The 22500-nt window shown below is 38.5% G+C and overlaps 1 protein-coding gene across 1 annotated transcript in view; it reads left to right on the forward strand.

Annotated features, from left to right (window-relative positions):
- Positions 1–22366, forward strand: part of LOC115231383 (protein white-like) — a 25228-nt gene extending 2862 nt beyond the window's left edge. Inside the window, exons 2-8 of the mRNA XM_029801420.2 lie at positions 2458–2529; positions 5395–5490; positions 8012–8178; positions 9074–9145; positions 11124–11226; positions 16702–16794; positions 22325–22366. Of these exons, the coding sequence (XP_029657280.1) occupies positions 2458–2529; positions 5395–5490; positions 8012–8178; positions 9074–9145; positions 11124–11226; positions 16702–16794; positions 22325–22354 (633 nt within the window). The 3' untranslated portion in view covers positions 22355–22366. The remainder of the gene's footprint in view (positions 1–2457; positions 2530–5394; positions 5491–8011; positions 8179–9073; positions 9146–11123; positions 11227–16701; positions 16795–22324) is intronic.
- Positions 22367–22500: the final 134 nt, after the last annotated feature.

Below are 22500 nucleotides of genomic sequence, written 5' to 3' on the forward strand. Positions count from 1 at the left end.
AGGCGAGTGTAGGTTCCATCCAACCGCCTCTCAAGCTTCTTTGATAACGTCCAGGTTTCTGAGCCATATAGTAGAATTGGTTCGACTGTGGCTTTGAAGATTTCAAGTTTGAAGTCTCTACTTAGATTTGATGAGCAGATCTTATGCATGTCATTACAGGCTGACCAGGCCATACCCCCAATACGCCATCCTCTAATTTCCTTCATCGCTATAAGTCTTCGTTACCCTCCTGCCCACAGATTTCTTTTGGCTAAAGATTTATTTCAAGAATACTTGAAATAAAAGACAAAGGGATTATGACATTATTATTGTTACTTTTGGTTGCATGTCAGCCCTGGTTGTGCATATCTCTGGTCAAAAGTCTCACTGTTGTGACCACTTTATATTTTTGTGTTATTGGTAGGTTATATAATATGAAAAGGATATTGGCAACTGTAGTTGAATCTATGTCCGAACATGGGTCATCTGGTGTTATCTCCCCTGGTCACATCGTTAACAATGAGGTGGCGCTTGTGAGATAGGGATAAAAAGATGGGCAGAGCCAAGAACGGCCGCTTTTTGCTGACCAAGCAGTCTGCTGCTAACTGCATCGTCTCCCTCTCTGTTACTGGACTACCCCGTGTCGGTTTGAGTTGAGTGGAATCCACCACTATACCAGTCATGGAAGGTGGCAAGACGAAAACCTTTTCTTATTCAACTTCGCGTTTTCTCCTACCGAACTGAGCTAACAAATTCATTCTATCACCAGCAAGGGCCATAGGATCATGAAGATCTACATTCCGCTGGATTTTGAAGGTTTTATATTTGTTACAATAAGGGACTTTTAAAACATATTACCGTTAATCTCTCTATATATAAACGGCAGTTTGTCTGTCTGTGTGTCTGTTAGGTTGTACCCTCACCCTGACCACGGCTTTCAACCGATTCTGATGAAACTTGACACACACATAGCCCAATGTCATAATTCAAAACTAACGCAGCAAAAATTTTGAAAAGTTTCCCCAGTTCTGAAAAAAAATTGATAAATTCGACATGGGTCGAGAATCTAAGCTTTTTATATGCAACACATTTTCTGTCTAGGGGACACAACTCGACAGCTAGGGACAGCTAGGAACATCGTATACACAGAAGTATTCGAGTGAAGAGAAGACATTGCAACCTACACATGCGCCTTCGTTCCCTAGAGGGAAAGGACTAGATTGGGATTAGTCGTTGCCTACTAGGGGCTCTTACATACACGGGCAACGCCGGACTATGCTGCTAGTTTATTTATATAAAAGTCACTCAGTGTAACAAGTATAAAATGATCTTTAAACAATCGCGTATTAATAGCATGTAGTGGCGGTTGCGATGGCGGATGGCTATCTCTCGCTAGCAATATAAACACGAGTGCTTATAGGCATCACAAGTTCATATGAGAGGTTCTGTCATAGTAACCGTTGCAGACATTCATACGCTTAAATATATATACATCCATATTTGGGGGGAAGCACTCCGTCGGTTACGACGACGAGGGTTCCGGTTGATCCGAATCAACGGAACAGCCTGCTCGTGAAATTAACGTGTAAGTGGCTGAGCACTCCACAGACACGTGCACCCTTAACGTAGTTCTCGGGGATATTCAGCGTGACACAGAGAGTGACAAGGCCGGCCCTTTGAAATACAGGTACAACAGAAACAGGAAGTAAGAGTGAGAGAAAGTTGTGGTGAAAGAGTACAGCAGGGATCACCACCATCCCCTGCCGGAGCTGCGTGGAGCTTTAGGATCATCCATCTACAAAACCAAACACACACCTATGTATATGGACCTGAAATGAATACACACCACTCTGTACGTGGACTGAAAGTCTTGTAAGCACATAACAACCAGTAATTGTCGTCAGCTGCCAGAAACGTTAGCACGCTGGGCAAAATGCTTAGCGGTATTTCGTCTGCCGCTACGTTCTCAGTTCAAATTCCACCGAGGTCGACTTTGCCTTTCATCCTTTCGGGGCCGATAAATTAAATACCAGTTACGCACTGGGGTCGATATAATCGATTTAATCCGTTTGTGTGTCCTTGTTTGTCACTCTGTGTTTAGCCCCTTGTGGGTAGTAAAGAAATAGGTATTTCGTCTGCCATTACGTTCTGAGTTCAAATTCCGCCAAGGTCGACTTTGCCTTTCATCCTTTCGGGGCCGATAAATTAAATACCAGTTACGCACTGGGGTCGATATAATCGATTTAATCCGTTTGTGTGTCCTTGTTTGTCCCTACGGTGTTTAGCCCCTTGCAAGCAGTAAAGAAATAAGTAATTGTCGTCAGATCAAAAAAATCTATCGATCGTATTAAATGTAATTCCTCTTATTCGATCTGGGATTAAATAAAAAAAAATGAAGATAAAATATCGATTGTGTTATGTTTAATGCTTAATGCTTAATGATTAATGCTTAATCGTGGTTTTTCTGATCTCCTGTAGGCGTTGTTACGAATGGATAAGTCTTACGACAAACAACAGCGGATACAAAGAGTGAAAGATGTAATTAGAGAGGTGAGTGCATTTCTCAAACGAATCTTTAAATAATAATAATAATAATAATAATAATAATAACAATGATAATGATAATAATAATAATAATAATAATAATAATAATGATACTTTCTATGTAATCTCAAGTTTTAAAACAAACATAATTTTCGTATGGTTTTTTAGACATTCACTAGTACAACACTAAGTACAAAACCAAATATATGGCACCCTAGGCATAACACCAACATGAACTTCCAACCTGTTGTCTCTTGAGGTCTCTGGGTGGGACTTGGAGCCAACTTGTACAAATATAAAGCAAAAGTCAAACATAGAATAATAATAATAATGATAATAATAATAATAATAATAATAATAATAATAATAATAATAATAATAATAATGCCCTGATGTAGTACCAGGCAGTGGCTCTCATGGCTTCTGATCTTAACTGATCGGAAGTGTTATCATGTACATTGTTTTGTCTTGGTATAAAAGATGGGCTACAGTAAATATTCTACTCAATACCACAGATTTGCTTGTCGGTTGTTTGACCTTGACCAGTTGAGCATGTCCCTTAGTGGCTGATGATGTGTGCATCTCTGATCACGAGCAGAAGTAGTGGGGTAGCATCATGGCCATGTGTTGGGGGGATTCTTTGGGGTTTGAATAATTCACCTCTGGAAACATGGGTGGTTCTTTCAACATCATTAAACAACCTTATTCAGGGACCTTTTGAGCGGGATGGGCTACTCAACCTGAAGAAAATTCTAACTGGGCCCCACCTGCGAGGTCATGTGCTGTTTATCTTGATATGAGATTACCATGTCGCGCACATATGGTTGTGATGCATGTGCCTGGTGTACCCTTATCAGACGGGTAGTCATGATGGGTATATTGGGCTTCGTATATTTTACCCCAGTGTCAATTTGATGGCATGAACTGCTCTCTCACTCAATAATAATAATAATAATAATAATAATTGCCACAGTCATACGACTGAAACAAGTAGAAGAGTAAAAGAGTAAAGAGAAAATTGACCAAAATGAAGTAGATTGACAAAATAATTTTTTGGAACCTATTGAAGACACAAGATGTCGAAATATCGTTAACTAGATGACAATGGTACTCATCTTTTAATAACAATAATAATAATAATAATAATAATAATAATAATAATAATATTATTAATAATAATGATAATAATAATGATACTTTCTATGTAATCTCAAGTTTTAAAACAAACATAATTTTCGTATGTTTTTTTAGACATTCACTAGTACAACACTAAGTACAAAACCAAATATATGGCATCCTAGGCATAACACCAACATGAACTTCCAACCTGTTGTCTCTTGAGGTCTCTGGGTGAGACTTGGAGCCAACTTGTACAAATGTAAAGCAAAAGTCAAACATAGAATAATAATAATAATGATAATAATAATAATAATAATAATAATAATAATAATAATAATGCCCTGATGCAGTACCAGGCAGTGGCTCTTGTGGCTTCTGATCTTAACTGATTGGAAGTGTTATCATGTACATTGTTTTGTCTTGGTATAAAAGATGGGCTACAGCAAATATTCTGCTAAATACCACAGATTTGCTTGTCAGTTGTTTGACCTTGACCAGTTGAGCATGTCCCTTAGTGGCTGATGATGTGTGCATCTCTGATCACGAGCAGAAGTAGTGGGGTAGCATCATGGCCATGTGTTGGGGGGATTCTTTGGGGTTTGAATAATTCACCTCTGGAAACATGGGTGGTTCTTTCAACATCCTTAAACAAGCCTTATTCAGGGACCTTTTGAGCGGGATGGGTTACTTGACCAGAAGAAAATTCTAACTGGGCCCCACCTGCAAGGTCATGTGCTGTTTATCTTGATATGAGATCACCATGTCGCGCACATATGGTTGTGATGCATGTGCCTGGTGTACCTTTATCAGACGGGTAGTCATGATAGGTATATTGGGCTTCGTATATTTTACCCCAGTGTCACTTTGATGGCATGAACTGCTCTCTCACTCGGTAATAATAATAATAATAATAATAATAATAATAAAATAATAATAATAATGATACTTTCTATGTAATGTCAAGTTTTAAAACAAACATAATTTTCTTATGTTTTCTTAAACATTCTCTAGAACAACACTATGTACAAAACCAAATATATATATATACATAGGCGCAGGAGTGGCTGTGTGGTAAGTAGCTTGCTAACCAACCACATGGTTCCGGGTTCAGTCCCACTGCGTGGCATCTTGGGCAAGTGTCCCCTGCTATAGCCCCGGGCCGACCAATGCCTTGTGAGTGGATTTGGTAGACGGAGGCTGAAAGAGGCCTGTCGTATATATATATATATATATATATATATATATATATATATATGTATATATATGCGTGTGTGTGTTTTTCCCCCTAGCATTGCTTGACAACCGGTGCTGGTGTGTTTACGTCCCCGTAATTTAGCGGTTCGGCAAAAGAGACCGATAGAATAAGTACTGGGCTTACAAAGAATAAGTCCCGGGGTCGATTTGCTCGACTAAAGGTGGTGCTCCAGCATGGCGTCAGTCAAATGACTGAAACAACTAAAAAAAAAAATACACTCACAAACACACACACACAATAGTCTCTCTTGACCAGAAATGGCCTGAACTCTTTGCATGAACACCCTCCCTGTGCATAACTCCATGTTCCCCTACACGGCCTTGCTTCTTTGCTTTTTGAGCCAAAAAATTAACTTAACTTAACTTAACAACAACAACAGAATAAAAAAAAACCCCATTCTTTCGAGACTCCCAAAGCCGATGGTTGTTCCTCTGATAGCCTACAGTCAGTCGCAGATATATAACCATCGTCAATCTATCTCTTGTCTTTTGCTCCAGCTGAGCCTGACAAAATGTGCCAATACCATGATTGGTGATGAAAGAATCAAAGGAATTTCAGGAGGAGAGAGAAAAAGAGTAGCGTTTGCTTCCGAGGTAAGTGTTGTTGTTGCTGGTATTGTTTTAGATTTTTCTATAGACGCGGCGTCTCTCTCTCTCTCTCTCTCTCTCTCTCTCTCTCCCTTTCTCTCTGTTTATCAGTTTGTCTGTCTGTCTGTCTGTTTCTCTGTTCGTCCGTCCCCCTAAATATCTGTCTGTCCGTCGTCCATCCGTTGTCTGACCGTCCGGCCGTCCGCCTATCTATCTATCTATCTATCTATCTATCTATCTATCTATCTATCTATCTATCTATCTGTCTATCTATCTATAGGAGTACCTGACCCGCCTGTTCGGGACGACTTTCGGGCCAGGGCCCATGGACAACTTCCAGAGATCCCTGGCCTGGCAGTGCTACCGAGAAGCGCTACCCGTTCGGGATAAGCTCTACAGACACGGCTCGAGAAACACGGGGCCGACCTGCCCGAGATGCGGTCAGAGCGACGAAACCGTTCTGCACGCACTCGTTCAGTGTCCAACAATTTCCGACCTGTGGGCTTATGTCGAACAACTGCTGTCACGTGTGGGACGAGTCGGTTTATCAGCTGAGTCTATCGTCAATATTGTCACGCCTCCTTCCTTCAAACGGGAAGGAAGAGCTATTTTCATCATCCTTGTGGCTATGGCGAAGGAATGTATCTGGTGGACGCGTCTGAAAGGATTGGAGACAAACACTTTCCTCTCTGGTCAATCTCTCATCAACTTCTTCAAGTACCACTTGAAAAGGAAAGTGAGAGTAGAGAGGCAAGTTTTGTCTAGCGAATGTTTTAAAAAAAGATGGGTGAATGTAGCAAGAATGGCACGTATGAATGACGAAGCCACCTTGAGCATAGTCCTATGAACCCAGAAATCGAAAACAGAGAGTTGCTTATTTGCAAAAAAAAAAAAAAAAAAAAGAAATATAAAATGTGACTTCATTGACCGAGGTTACCGTGGTCTTTTCCGCAGGCTTTTCTTTCCACGGGTAAACCTCACCTGTCCTCCCCTTTACATTTCATATTGACATTTCTGTGATAACGATCCCTATTGATCATTTTTTTCCTCTCCCCCCCCCCTTTTTTTTTTTTTTTAACCCCCCTTATTTTTGTCCTCTTTCTCTCCTTTTACGATCCCTTTTGATCGAACCTCCCCCGTCCTTTTTTTTTTTTTTTTTTTTTTTTTTTTTAATACCTTCAAAAGAAAAGCTCTACCTTGTAATTTGTTCTATCTGTGTGCAGCCCTGTGTGGCTAATAAAGAAACATATCTATCTATCTATCTATCTATCTATCTATCTATCTATCTATCTATCCATCCATCCATCTATCTATCTATCTATCTATCTATCTATCTATCTATCTATCTATCTATCCATCCATCCATCCATCCATCCATCCATCCATCCATCCATCCATCCATCTATCTATCTATCTATCTATCTATCTATCTATCTATCTATTTCTGTGATTACGATCCCTATTGATCAACTTTTTTTCCTCTCCCCTTTTCTCTATTTTTCCTCTCCCCCCTTTTTTTGTCCTCTTTCTTTCTTTTACGATCCCTTTTGATCGAAAACCAACCCCCTCTTTTTTATCCCCAAAAGAAAAGCTCTACCTTGTAATTTTGTCCTGTCTGTGTGCAGCCATGTGTAGCTAATAAAGAAACATATCTATCTATCTCTATCTATCTATCTATCTATCTATCTATCTATCTATCTATCTATCTATCTATCTATCTATCTGCCGGTCTGTTTGTCTGTCCGTCCGCCCATCTATCTATCTATCTATCTATCTATCTATCTATCTATCTATCTATCTATCTATCTATCTATCTATCTATCTATCTATCTATCTATCTATCTATCTTTCTTCCTTTTTTTATTTTTTTATTTATTTTATTTTATTAAAAAAATTTTTTTTGTTCTTTTTCCCTTTTACGATCCCTTTTGATCGAAAACCTACGCCAACTTTTTTTTTTTTTCATCCCCCAAAAGAAAAGCTCTACCTTGTAACTTGTCCCATCTGTGTGCAGCCCTGTGTGGCCAATAAAGAAACTTATCTATCTATCTATCTATCTATCTATCTATCTATCTATCTATCTATCTATCTATCTATCTATCTATCTATCTATCTATCTATCTATCTATCTATCTATCCACTTATTTATTTAGCTGGAAGATTCCAATCCTCATTTAGTCACATTCCATGAGAATATCTTGCTCAGCTTATGAACTTTTCAGTATATAAAATATTCTCTTCAATATCTCTCCATCTGTCCGTCCGCATCCTTCCGTCCATCCACTTTCTCTGCCTTTCTCCCTTTTACTCTCCATCTCTCTACTTCTCGCCATTCTTTCTTTATAATCTTTTTCACTCTAACCCCTCTTTTCCTCTACTTCTTCTCTCTCACCCTTGTTCTTGTCACACTCTCCCTTTCTCCCCTCTCTCTCTCTCTCTCATACTTACCTCTCTGCCTCACATGTACACACCTATGTTCATCACGGCCCTCAATTTCTATTCTCTTTTATATCTTTTTCCATTCAAGATTTTAACGGATCCACCTCTCATCTTTCTCGACGAACCAACTTCCGGTCTGGATTCTTACTTAGCTAGAAATCTTATTCAAGTCTTGAAAAACATGGCGTCTCGCGGCCGTACCATCGTAACTACGATCCATCAACCATCGTCAGAAATATTCACCATGTTTGACGAGTAAGTACAATATCTGCTTCTTAAATTTCTTACCATTTTCATTTACTGCTTAGTCAGCGAAGTGGGAGCAACACTCACAATTTGTTTTTCAGTACCTCTGAAACTGGAGAGCAGAAAGGGAGACAAATCGAAAGCTAATACAAGCATACGCATAGATGTATCTAAACGAAGTTTTAGAAGCTGGTTGAAGAAATTACGGATGAAAAAAACAAACAAAACAAAACAAAAAAACAGACGTGGAATAGCAACTCTGACTGATGGAGCTCGCTCTTACCGTGACAGCCATCTCCGCACCGATAACGGTGAGTAGGGATATGGTCCGGGGGCCAAGATCGCCGGGGGTCTCCACTGCCACAGGCTCTATCATAAATCTGCCAGGGAGCGATCGCTACCTTGACAGTTTGCTTTTCTCTAACCCTAACCCTAACCCTGAAATGCAGCAGAGACTGGGCCGGTAGCAGAACAGACCAAGTAACCGCTGGAGAGGGTACCACAAAATAGACAAAGCGTTACCCCGGAAGATGGCATGGGGAATGTGCTGGAATAGCAACTCTGACTGATGGAGCTCGCTCTTACCGTGACAGCCATCTCCGCCCCGATAAAGGTGAGTAGGGATATGGTCCGGGGGCCAAGAACGCCGGGGGTCTCCACTGCCACAGGCTCTATCATAAACCCGACGGGGAGCGATCGATGCGTTGACAGTTTGTTTTTCTCAGCCTGGCGAGCAGCAGAGGCTGGACCGGTAGCAGAACAGATCATGTAACCGCTGGAGAGGGTACCACAACATGTGGCATCCCGGATGAGGGATCGAACCCTCATGGAACGGGAAAAATTGTGGTCACTTGAAAGTTTTGCTGTTTGCTATTATTGTAATTGTTTCTGTTATTTCTTGCAGGCTTCTGTTGATGGCGGATGGAAGAGTAGTGTTCATGGGACCCACAAAAGATGCAATGCTTTTATTCAGAGAGTAAGTAACTCGTTGAGATTTCAAGATAGACGCACGCATAGCTGTGTGGTGAGAAGCTCGTTTCGCAACAACGTAGTCTCGGGTTCAGTCCCATATCGGAGTTAGAGTAATATGCTTTACTCTGGGTAACAGTTCTTGTGATGTTTTTCAGCTTTATTAATAAAGTATATGTATATATATATATATATATATATATATATATATATATATATATATATTATATATATATATATATATATATTTAAAAAAGGAGATGTGGAACACGAGTTGTGATATATAAAAAAAGGAAATGAAGAATTACTTAAATTACTTAAATTACTTAAATTATTTTGTCAGCATTTTCTTCATTTCCTTTTATATATATATATATAACATCTAATATAGGATAAAATTTTTTCGAAAAAAAAAATTATCAATGGCCAGCATCTTAAAAAAATACCTTTAAAGGTAAAATTTATAAACAACTTATAAACAAGGGCAAAAGAAAAAAATTCTTTTGCCCTTGTTTATAAATTTAACCTTTAAAGGTATGTTTTTAAGATGCTTGCCATTGATAAATCTTTTTTTTTCGAAAAAATTTTATCCTATATTAGATGTAAATTTAAATAGTGTTCACTTCCGGACTATCTCACTCTTTGAGAGATTTCAGTTCAAATCGCACGTGTTTCGAATGGGCTGGAGAATTTCTATTTTGGATATATTTGGGGTACTTAATTGTGCTCGTGGCGTAGTGAATGCTTCTTCCATGGGTATGAGTATTTCATTAATTCCTTTGCCGCATTTATCACTGACGAAGGGAAGGTTCTTACGAACTAACTCTGAAATCGGGTCCGATATGGTAATAACGGAATTTTTGAGAAATTTCTGTCGGTTTTCTTCGAAATACGTGCTTATAGTGATAAAGCATATGGTTATTGACGATTAAGTCTATTTCGGCATATTTGGCATTAGAAATTTATTCTTTTGCCCTTATTTATAAGTTATATATATATATGCATATATATATATATGCATATATATATATATAATATATATATATATATATATATATATTATATATATATATATATATATATATTTAAAAAAGGAGATGTGGAACACGAGTTGTGATATATAAAAAAAGGAAATGAAGAAAATGCTGACAAAATAATTTAAGTAAGGGATTGTGTATTTAATTAGGTGAAAGTTCTTTTTACCGGTTGCGCATTTGTTATGCTTATCAAAAGATATTTTGAGTGAGATAGAGTTCCTTTCTGATAGATTTTTTTCTCTTATAAGAAAGGAACTCTATCTCTCTTAAAAAAATATCTTTTGATAAGCATAACAAATGTGCAACCGGTAAAAAGAACTTTCACCTAATTAAATACACTCTCCCTTACTTAAATTATTTTGTCAGCATTTTCTTCATTTCCTTTATATATATATATATATACACGCATGTATGTACACACATACGACAGGCTTCTTTCAGTTTCCGTCTATCAAATCCACTCACAAGGCTTTGGCCCGCCCGTGGCTATAGTAGTAGACACTTTTGCGAGGTGCCACGCAGTGGGACTGAACTCGGGACCATGTGCTTGATGTTGAAATTTCAATGAAGGAGCCTTTGATCTAGGCTGGAAACCGACTCTATTGGCAAGAAATCTTGGAATAACACTGAATAGTACATACTGACACACATATGGCGGTGCCCCAGCATGGCCACAGCTCAAGAGCTGAAACTGGAAAACATAAACATATATGCATACATACATACACACATACATGCATACAGACACACATACATGTACGAACACATACATATGCACATACATGCATACATTCACACACACACACACACGGAGGAAATTCAACGCTTCCTTACATTTATTTACGTTATTAGGATGTAATTTGAGGGAGAGTTGGCTGCTCTTTATTGCAAGCATCGTTTAGCGGCAAAATAGGTGATCCCTTATTCTTCCTCTATTAATCCATTCAGATGTGGTCTTCAATGTCCAACAAACTATAATCCGGCCGATTTCTACCTCGATAATCTTTCCATCATCCCAAATCAAGAAGATGATTATGTTGCGAGAACTCAGGTAACTTCTAAATTTTTTTTTTTAAATCTCTTCAGTAATTTTATATCGGCAAACATTTCTCTTGTAGTTATGTACCTATTGTTGCTGTTGTTATTAGTGTTTGTTTGTTACTGCTGTTGCTGATTGTGCTGTCGTCTTTGTTGCGGATACTTATTCTGTATCTCAGCCCCATCTTCAGGATATGAAATGGTGTTACTTTCTCTGGCGCCCCTTTTATGTTGTCCAGTTTTCATTAATGTGAATTTTATCGCTAGAATTACACCTGTTAGGGCTTAGCTTCCTCGTCATCAGATTCATATTTGGCTGTCTGAGTTTCATATATATATATATATATATATATATATTATATATATATATATATATATATATATATATATATATATATATATATATATACACATATATATACATATATATATATATAACATATATATATATACATATATATATATACATATATATTATATACATATATATATATTACATATATATATATACATATATATATATACATATATATATATACATATATATATATATACATATATATATATACATATATATATATATACATATATATCATATATATACATATATATATATACATATATATATATACATATATATCATATACATATATATACAATATATATATACATATATATACATATATATACATATATATATATACATATACATATATATACATATATATATATACATATATATATATACATATATATATATATATATAATATATATATATATATATATATATATATATTATATATATATAGTTAATCCAACATGAAAACACAAAGAGAAAACACAACAACGCGAGGACGTGGAACAAATATAGTATTATTGGACGTTCAGGAAGGAAGGAAAGAAAGAAGGTTTTACGTTTCGAGCGGAGCTCTTCGTCAGAAACATAGGAAACGGAAAGATTCAGAGAAGGGAAGACGGAGGAAAAAAATCTCCAACGGTACACACGCGGTCACATTTTGAATATATATATATCACCGTGATCACCGTGACCGACCAGGCTATCAGATGTTGCTACACACCGCTGGTCACAATGCGCTTCGCATTGATTTAGCCTTCGAATGACGCCACCCCGGTGGCTAAGCGAGCAGGCTAACAGAAAAAAGAGTGAGAGAAAGTTGTGGCGAAAGAGTACAGCAGGGATTGCCACCACCCCCTGCCGGAGGCTCGTGGAGCTTTAGGTGTTTTCGCTCAATAAACACTCACAACGCCCGGTCTGGGAATCGAAACCGCGATCCTACGACCGCGAGTCCGCTTCCCTAACCACAGGGCCAATGCCCCTCCACATACACACATATAAATATATATACCGTAAATCCTCGAGTATAGTCCGCCCTTGAGTATAATATCCAGGGGATTTTAGGGGGCTGTACCTCTGAAAAACCTAAACCTTGTGTATAATACGCACCCCTTCTCTAACTTGAGTCAAGGAGGTCTATATAACGTCCTTGGTTTGTAAAACTGTATACGGTAACGTCCTTTATTATTATTGTATATATAACATAATGCAAACGTGTAGCTTTTTTGTGCATTTTGTTTGCAGAAAATAAAGAAATAACAGAAATAACGTTTAATAAATGTTGCTTATTGCAAAAGTGTGCTCCTTATTGCTTTCTTGACTGGAATAAGACCATTTTTGCATCAAATCATTACATGTGACGAGAAATGGATACTCTTTTACAATAGCAGGAGAACAACACAGTGATTAGCTGTAAGAGAGTCCCCTAAACCCTACCGAAACCCTCCATTTACCCTAAAAACTTAGTGGTCACTATACGGTGGTCTGCGAAGGGACTTATTCCTTATTAATTTTTGCAACAAGGGAAAACAGTAACAGCAACATCATATTGCCAGGAAATCGATTGTATGCATGAGAATTTGAAAAAGAAGCAACCCAGACTGGTGAATAGAGATGGCCCAATTTTGCTCCACGACAATGTATGCCCTCACAATCCTCACACTACGGTCTAAAAGTTGCGAAGCCTGAATTATGAGATTTTGCAACATCCTCCCTATTCCCCTGATATCTCTTCTACTGATCATCACATATTTAAGAATTTTGAGCTTTTCATAAGAAATGAAACATTCTTAAATAGAGAAGAGGTAATTGAAGCATTCGGACAGTTTATCATCACAGCAAAAGATTAATTGTTTTTTAAAGTTAAGTTAAGTTAATTTTTTGGCTCAAAAAGCAAAGAGCAAGGCCATGTAGGGGGACATGGAGTTATGTACAGGGAGGGTGTTCATGCAAAGAGTTCAGGCCATTTCTGGTCAAGAGAGACTTTGAACCGAGCGGTCGTCGGCATCTTTACTATCTCGTCCGGCAGCTTATTCCACGGATCCGCAACCCGGACGGAGAAAGCCCCTCTTCTTCGATTGAGATGAAATCGTCGCAGATAGAGCTTTTCGGAGTGACTCCGCAGCCGACGCTCTGGAGCAGGAGTGAAGAACAGCTCTTTCGAGAGGTTACACTTTCCGCTTATGATGTTGTGAGCGAGAATGAGATCACAACGGCGTCGTCGTTTTCCTAGAGAATAAAGGTCGAGCGTTTTCGGGCTTTCTTCATAAGACAAATGCAAGATGGAATATATGACATTGAGAAACGTTCGGTAAAGGTCATAAATGTACATGGATCATAATTTGATTAAATAAATGGGTAATTAATTAAATAGATGGGGGGAGTTTGAAAAGGTGTAAATATGTCCACCCGTGGACATATTTACAAAGTCAGAAAACAGCACAGCTCCCATGACTTCAGGAAACATTTTTTCACGCTGAGAGTTGCTAAAGCATGGAACAAACTGCCGGCATCAGTTGTTAGTTGTCGGAGCACTGCATCCTTCAAAACTTCCATGCTTCCTGAGATTCACCAACACTACACCTGATCTTCTCCCCTCCATACACACGCTGAAGCATGGAACAGACTGCCGGCATCAGTTGTTAGTTGTCGGAGCACTGCATCCTTCAAAACTTCCATGCTTCCTGAGATTCGCCAACAGTACACCTGGTTTTCTCCCCTCCATACACACGCTGAAGCATGGAACAAACTGCCGGCATCGGTTGTTAGTTGTCGGAGCACTGCATCCTTCAAAACTTCCATGCTTCCTGAGATTCACCAACACTACACCTGATTTTCTCCCCTCCATACACACAAAAGCATGTATCTGACTCGTACACTGTTCACTTCCTAGACATTTCTACATTACTGCATGTACTTTATACGCACTTTTTGACAAGTTGTGGTGCACCTGAGCACTGTATACAATAATTTCATTATTATTATTATTATGATTATCAAAATAATTAAATTTTCTTTCGGAAACATTTTTTCACGCTAAGAGTTGCTAAAGTATGGAACAAACTGCCGGCATCTGTTGTTAGTTGTCGGAGCACTGCATCCTTCAAAACTTCCATGCTTCCTGAGACTCGCCAACACTACACCTGATCTTTCTCCCCTCCATACACACGCTGAAGCATGGAACAGACTGCCGGCATCAGTTGTTAGTTGTCGGAGCACTGCATCCTTCAAAACTTCCATGCTTCCCGAGATTCGCCAACACTACACCTGATCTTCTCCCCCTCCATACACACGCTGAAGCATGGAACAAACTGCCGGCATCGGTTGTTAGTTGTCGGAGCACTACATCCTTCAAAACTTCCATGCTTCCTGAGATTCGCCAACACTACACCTGATCTTCTCCCCTCCATACACACGCTGAAGCATGGAACAAACTGCCGGCATCAGTTGTTAGTTGTCGGAGCACTGCATCCTTCAGAACTTCCATGCTTCCTGAGATTCACCAACACAACACCTGATTTTATCCCCTCCATACACACGTTAAAGCATGGAACAAACTGCCGGCATCAGTTGTTAGTTGTCGGAGCACTGCATCCTTCAAAACTTCCATGCTTCCTGAGATTCGCCAACACTACACCTGATTTTCTCCCCTCCATATACACACAAGCATGTATCTGACTCATACATTGTTCACTTCCCAGACATTTGTACATTACTGCATATGCTTTATATGCACTTTCTGACAAGTTGTGGTGCACCTGAGCACTGTATATAATAATCTCATTATTACTATTATGTTACTCACCAACACTACACCTGATTTTCTCCCCTCCATACACACACAAGCATGTATCTGACTCATACATTGTTCACTTCCCAGACATTCATACATTACTGCATATGCTTTATATGCACTTTCTGACAAGTTGTGGTGCACCTGAGCACTGTATATAATAATCTCATTATTACTATTATGTTACTCACCAACACTACACCTGATTTTCTCCCCTCCATACACACACAAGCATGTATCTGACTCATACATTGTTCACTTCCCAGACATTCATACATTACTGCATATGCTTTATATGCACTTTCTGACAAGTTGTGGTGCACCTGAGCACTGTATATAATAATCTCATTATTACTATTATTAAATCAGTTCTCTAACACTTTTGAAACGTTTCTTTGTTACCTTTCAAATACGACGTTTCATGCGAAACATTGATAAATGAAAAATCTCACCTGGTCTGATTTTCATGTTTTGGTATTTCCAATTTCTACAATTTTACAATGTCATGATACTACTACTACTACTACTACTACTACCACCACCATCACCACCACCACCACCACCACTACTACTACTACTACTGCTGCTGCTACTACTACTACTACTACTACTACTACTACTACTACCACAATCACCACCACCACCACTACTACTACTACTACTACTACTACTACCACCACCATCACCACCACCACCACCACCACCACCACTACTACTACTACTACTACTACTACTACTACCACCACCACCACTACTACTACTACCACTACTACTACTACTACTACTACTACTACCACCACCACCACTACTACTACTACTACTACTACCACTACTACTACTACTACTACAGCTGCTGCTATGCTCCACTTCCTCCTCCCCCTCTTACTACTACATCTACCATCACCCCCACCACCGACAGCACTACCACCACCACCACCACCAATATCATTACCAGCACCAGCACCACCACCACCAGCACCACCACACTACTACTACTACTGCTGCTACTACAGCTGCTGCTATGCTCCTCCTGTTCCTCCTCTCCCCCCCCCTCTTACTACTACTACATCTACCATCACCCCCACCACCAACAGCACTACCACCACCACCACCACCACCAATATCATTACCAGCACCAGCACCACCTTCACCACAACCACCACCACCACCACCACCACCACCACGACTACTACTACTACTACTACTACTACTACTCTAGCGAAAAAAATGTAACAGAAAAACCTGTTGTTTCACTAACGAAGTCCCTGAAAATATTTGTTCTGCAGCGAGTTACAAAGCCCGCCTTGTTTTTACATGTTCTTTTGTTTTTTGGTTACAGGGTCTGGTAGATGCGTTCGAACGAAGCGAAAACTACCAAAACATACAGAACTATCTGGAAATAACCAAAAAACGCTCTCTCAAAGAATTCTTGGTATTTTTCTTTCTCCTTTTCTTTCTGTTTTCAAAATCTTACACGGAGAGAGAGAGAGAGAGAGAGAGAGGAGAGAGAGAGTGAGAGAGGCATATATATATGTATATTGTGTGTGTGTGTTTGTGAGTGTATGTATAGTATATATATATATATATATATATATATTTAAAAAAGGAGATGTGGAACACGAGTTGTGATATATAAAAAAAGGAAATGAAGAAAATGCTGACAAAATAATTTAAGTAAAGGAGAGTGTGCATTTGTTATACTTATCAAAAGATATTTTTTTAAGAGAGATAGAGTTCCTTTCTGGTAGATATTTTTCAACCAGAAAGGAACTCTAATCTCACTCAAAATATCTTTTGATAAGCTAACAAATGCGCAACCGGTAAAAAGAACTTTCACCTAATAAAATACACTCTCCTTTACTTAAATTAGTGTGTCAGCATTTTCTTCATTTCCTTTTATATATATATATATATATATATATATATATATATATAATATATATATATATATATATATATATATATATGAGCATGTGTGTGTATGTATATGTATAATATATACATATATTGACTTAATTTAATTTAATTAAGCTGGTTTGCCATAAAAAACACCGAAACAATGCATTGTCTAAAGAGGAATAGGGTAAATGTTTTTTAATTTTCCTTTAGTTTCTGAATTACTACTACTCTTTCTAGTGGGTCGAATGGCCTATAAAGGCCATTCCTCAATTGTTGAATATATATATATATATATACTCTTTTTCTCTCTCTTTTACTTGTTTCAGTCATTTGACTGCGGCCATACTGGAGCACCGCCTTTAGTCGAGCAAATCGACCCCGGGACTTATTCGTTGTAAGCCCAGTACTTATTCTATCAGTCTCTTTTGCCGAACCGCTAAGTGACGGGGACGTAAACACACCAGCATCGGTTGTAAAGCAATGCTAGGGGGACAAACACACACACATATATATATACATATATACGACAGTTTCCGTCTACCAAATCCACTCACAAGGCATTGGTCGGCCCGGGACTATAGCAGAAGACACTTGCCCAAGATGCCACGCAGTGGGACTGAACCCGGAACCATGTGGTTGGTTAGCAAGCTACTCACCACACAGCCACTCCCGCGCCTTATATATATATATATATATATATATATATATATATATATATTTAATTTAATTTTAATTCAATTCAATTTTTATTGGCTCAAAAAGCAAAAGCAAGGCCATGTAGGGGGTCAGGGAGTTATGTACAGGGAGTTATGTACAGGGAGGTTGGTCATACAAAGAGTTCAGGCCATTTCGGGTCAAGAGAGATTTTGAACAGAGCGGTCGTCGGCATCTTCACCATCTCGTCCGGCAGCTAATTCCACGGATCTGCAACCCGGACAGAGAAAGCCCCTCTTCTTCGATTGAGATGAAACTCATATTATATAGGTACTACTAGCAAAGACTGGACCCGGTGCGCGCAGTCGCGTGTCCGCGCTAGCTAGTCGTGAGTAGTCTTTCCTACAACGCCTTGCGCGTATGCAAATGAGTTGTCTTGTAGATTGGAAGACACCCAATGGGTCTAATTAATGATCAAGACAAGGGGGGTGGGGGGTTTAGTGTAAATAAACAAACAAGAAAACATCAATATATCACACTTTTTATATGATTTGTGTAAAAAAAATCAGATACATTTATAGGCGCAGGAGTGGCTGTGTGGTAAGTAGCTTGTTTACCAACCACATGGTTCCGGGTTCAGTCCCACTGCGTGGCACCTTGGGCAAGTGTCTTCTACTATAGCCCCGGGCCGACCAAAGCCTTGTGAGTGGATTTGGTAGACGGAAACTGAAAGAAGCCCGTCGTATATATATATAGGCGCAGGAGTGGCTGTGTGGTAAGTAGCTTGTTTACCAACCACATGGTTTCGGGTTCAGTCCCACTGCGTGGCACCTTGGGCAAGTGTCTTCTACTATAGCCTCGGGCCGACCAAAGCCTTGTGAGTGGATTTGGTAGATGGAAACTGAAAGAAGCCCGTCGTATATATGTATATATATATATATATGCGTGTGTGTGTTTGTGTGTCTGTGTTCGTGCCCCTAGCATTGCTTGACAACCGATGCTGGTGTGGCTATGTCCCCGTCACTTAGCGATTCGGCAAAAGAGACCGATAGAATAAGTACTGGGCTTACAAAAGAATAAGTCCCGGAGTCGAGTTGCTCGATTAAAGCGGTGCTCCAGCATGGCCGCAGTCGAATGACTGAAACAAGTAAAAGAGTAAAAGAGTATATCACACACATTTTATTTGATTTGTGTAAAAAAAATCATATCCATTGTTCTAAGAAATAATTTATTTACTTTCTTTAAAAAATTCTTTCATTTTATTCTGTAAAATCAACTCATTTGCATACGCGCAAGTCGTTGTAGGATCGATTACTTGCGACTAGCTAGCGCGGACACGCGACTGCGCGCACCGGGTCCAGTTTTCGCTAGTAGTACCTATTATATATATATATAACATGGGTGGCTTATTAGCAATTTCACAACCTAAAGGCAAAATTATAGACGTGACTCAAGTGACAGAGGATACTAAGTCGTATCAGGATTTGCTATAAATATATATTATATATACACACGCACACGCACACATACACACAGATACTTATATACATATATCTATAATATATAGGCATACTCCTTTACTCTTCTACTTGTTTCAGTCATTTGACTGCGGCCATGCTGGAGCACCGCCTTTAGTCGAGCAAATCGACCCCGGGACTTATTCTTTGTAAGACCAGTACTTATTCTATCGGTCTCTTTTGCCGAACCGCTAAGTGACGGGGACGTAAACACACCAGCATCGGTTGTCAAGCAATGCTAGGGGGACAAACACAGACACACAAATATATATATATATACATATATACGACAGGCTTCTTTCAGTTTCCGTCTACCAAATCCACTCACAAGGCTTTGGTCGGCCCGAGGCTATAATAGAAGACACTTGCCCAAGATACCACGCAGTGGGACTGAACCCGGAACCATGTGGTTGGTTAGCAAGCGACTTACCAAACAGTCACTCCTGCGCCTATTTACATTGAATGAATAAAAACTGGTTGCTTGCTTCTCTGAGATTTATGTAAACTTGAGGAAAACCGAAAAAGATTCGGAGATCCCTTAAGACTGGTCATCGTTTATTCCAATCTGCGGAAAATTAAGTAAATTTGTCCTCTCCACATATTTACTACGTAGGTTTTATAATCTACAAATTATATATAAATATATATATATATATATATATATATATATATATATATATATATATATATATATATAAAAGAAAAGATGAATGTAATAACAAGGGGAAAACTAATGGTTTTTGCTGGTATGCCTTTTTTAATTAATAGATAACAAAGAAGGAGGAAGCAGAATTTTCGATCGTTTCGATTTACTGGTTTAAGTACATCTCTTCAGAATGCAAATATAGATAGATGCATCATCGGTTAGGATGCAAAAATAATTGATACATATGTGACGGTAATGTAAACAAATGTAGTAAGTCTTACATTAAATTTTGTTCTTGCGCTGGTAAATTCGCTGGGTAGAGATTTAAGTGTGGTAGACTGTTTAGTTCCGTTGGGTAATTAGGGCGGGATGAGTATTATTTAGGCGCGGGGTTCATAGTTTGATTAAGCACATTTTTTCGCACGTGTGTATTCAATTTGTTTATATTCTGCAGTGGGTTATCACCGGCGGTGTAAGTGAAGGGGGGTAACTCTAACAGGGTGAAAAGGGAACTAACTCCTACAAAATTTTTAACGGACTAGATGGGGTGGGTTAAAAATATATTATGGCTAATAATTATCTTTTTGCTAGAGTTTAGGAAGTTCTTAGTGCTAGAAGGGGCCCTATGTATGTGCAAAGTGTATTATCTTATTTATTTCCTCAAGTATGCTCCGCTGACGAGGAAAAGCCATTAAGATAATTCAGAAATCGGTCCATATTTGTTAACGATTATTTTTAATACTTTTCTCGCTGTATTGCGTGCTCGTTTCTATTTTTTTTCCACCTGTGATTTTATTATTGATCTTCATTATAAATAAAGATATTTCGTCCGGCTGGCTGCTTTTCTTTCTACAAAATCAGAAGTTACATTGTGGAGCAGTCATTTTAACGAGTAGATTTTATTTATTCATCACCCGACGAGATACATCTGCACAACCGGATGCTCCTGAACCAGTTGTTGAGTGTCACACCCATGAGGGATCGATGCTAAATGTGTCGAAACAATTGTCGTGATTAATAATGAATTCTCGTATATTTCATCTTCCGTCTTTCATTTGCCAAATACCTAACGATCACTCTGAAAGTGACCGTGCTTTAACAGTAAGCTACCAGGTGTAAACCATTCGTTTTATCATCCATTATATATATATGTATATATATGTATATATATATATATATATAAAACTTAGATAAAACTTAGATATGTTTCGACCAAAGATTGGTCCAGGCCATGTCTAACTTAATAGCACCACCTGATAGGATTATCTGAATCCTGTTTAAGTCAAGTTTTGTTTGTGGTCCATTCAAGTAGTGAGTTTTTGTTGGGTGAGTTGTATCCAATTATGGGTGGCTTATCTGGTATTCCTTGAATGAATCTATCCAGACTCCGTTTAAAGTTGATGGGATCCTTTTCCTCTTTGATTTCTTTCGGAACAATGTTAAATAGGACAGGGCCTGTTGAGGAAAAGAAATTATGTTGCAGTGTACATGTATGCTGTGATCTTGAATTGGGCAGGGGACGTATGGCCCGTGGTCCCAGTCTTGGATGAACCTTGAAGCTAATGTTCAGGTCGTTTGGGCAAAGTTGGCGGTATATTCTCCACATCGTACAAATGATGTACCGCTCACGGCGAGCCCTTGTTAACAACACGGAAAAAAATAGATACATAGTTATCAGGGTAGCAAAAAGTCACACAAGTAAAGAGGTTGTAACTCCTTGTTTTTAAAGGTAGAAACTCCAGGTTTACGAGGGATTTTTTGTATAATATATAAATAAATAAATGGAGTTTAAGGCAGGTATAATTCAAATACCTTTACTTCTGACACATGTTTATATATATATATCATTAGGGTACAAGGTAGTACACAGCATTTCTAGAAATAAGAGTCAAAACTGCTCAAAATCTCAGTTATCACTTATACACACTGGTGAATTCGAGGAAAACGAGTAAATACAAAACCCAACATACCATAGCGATTAAAAATCGCAAATGAATATATAGACATACCCGTATCATGTGATTTCGAACCCTGTGATAAACACTTAGTTCTCATCAGCGAGTATTACTGCCCCCGGCAGTGATACTTGTACCCTGATAATAAGTTAATAATTTTACTTTTATGGTTATTTTATACTTGATATCCAGTTATATTATTATCATTTTTTATTAGTAACATCTTTATATATTTTCATAATTATATATATGTATGTATGTATACACATTTTTTTTCTCATCGCTTGGCAGGAATCGGCTCCAGCTGGGAACAGACGGTAAGTAATTTTGCAGTTCAGTATATCTTCTTCTTCTTCTTCTTCTTCTTCTTCTCTTCTTCTTCTTCTTCTTCTTCTTCTTCTTCTCCGTCCCCTCCTCCTCCTCCACTTCCTCCTTCTTCTTCTTCAACTTCTTCTTCTTCTTCTTTT

Source organism: Octopus sinensis, unplaced genomic scaffold (genome assembly GCF_006345805.1).
Source record: "Octopus sinensis unplaced genomic scaffold, ASM634580v1 Contig18364, whole genome shotgun sequence".
Taxonomy (NCBI): domain Eukaryota; kingdom Metazoa; phylum Mollusca; class Cephalopoda; order Octopoda; family Octopodidae; genus Octopus; species Octopus sinensis.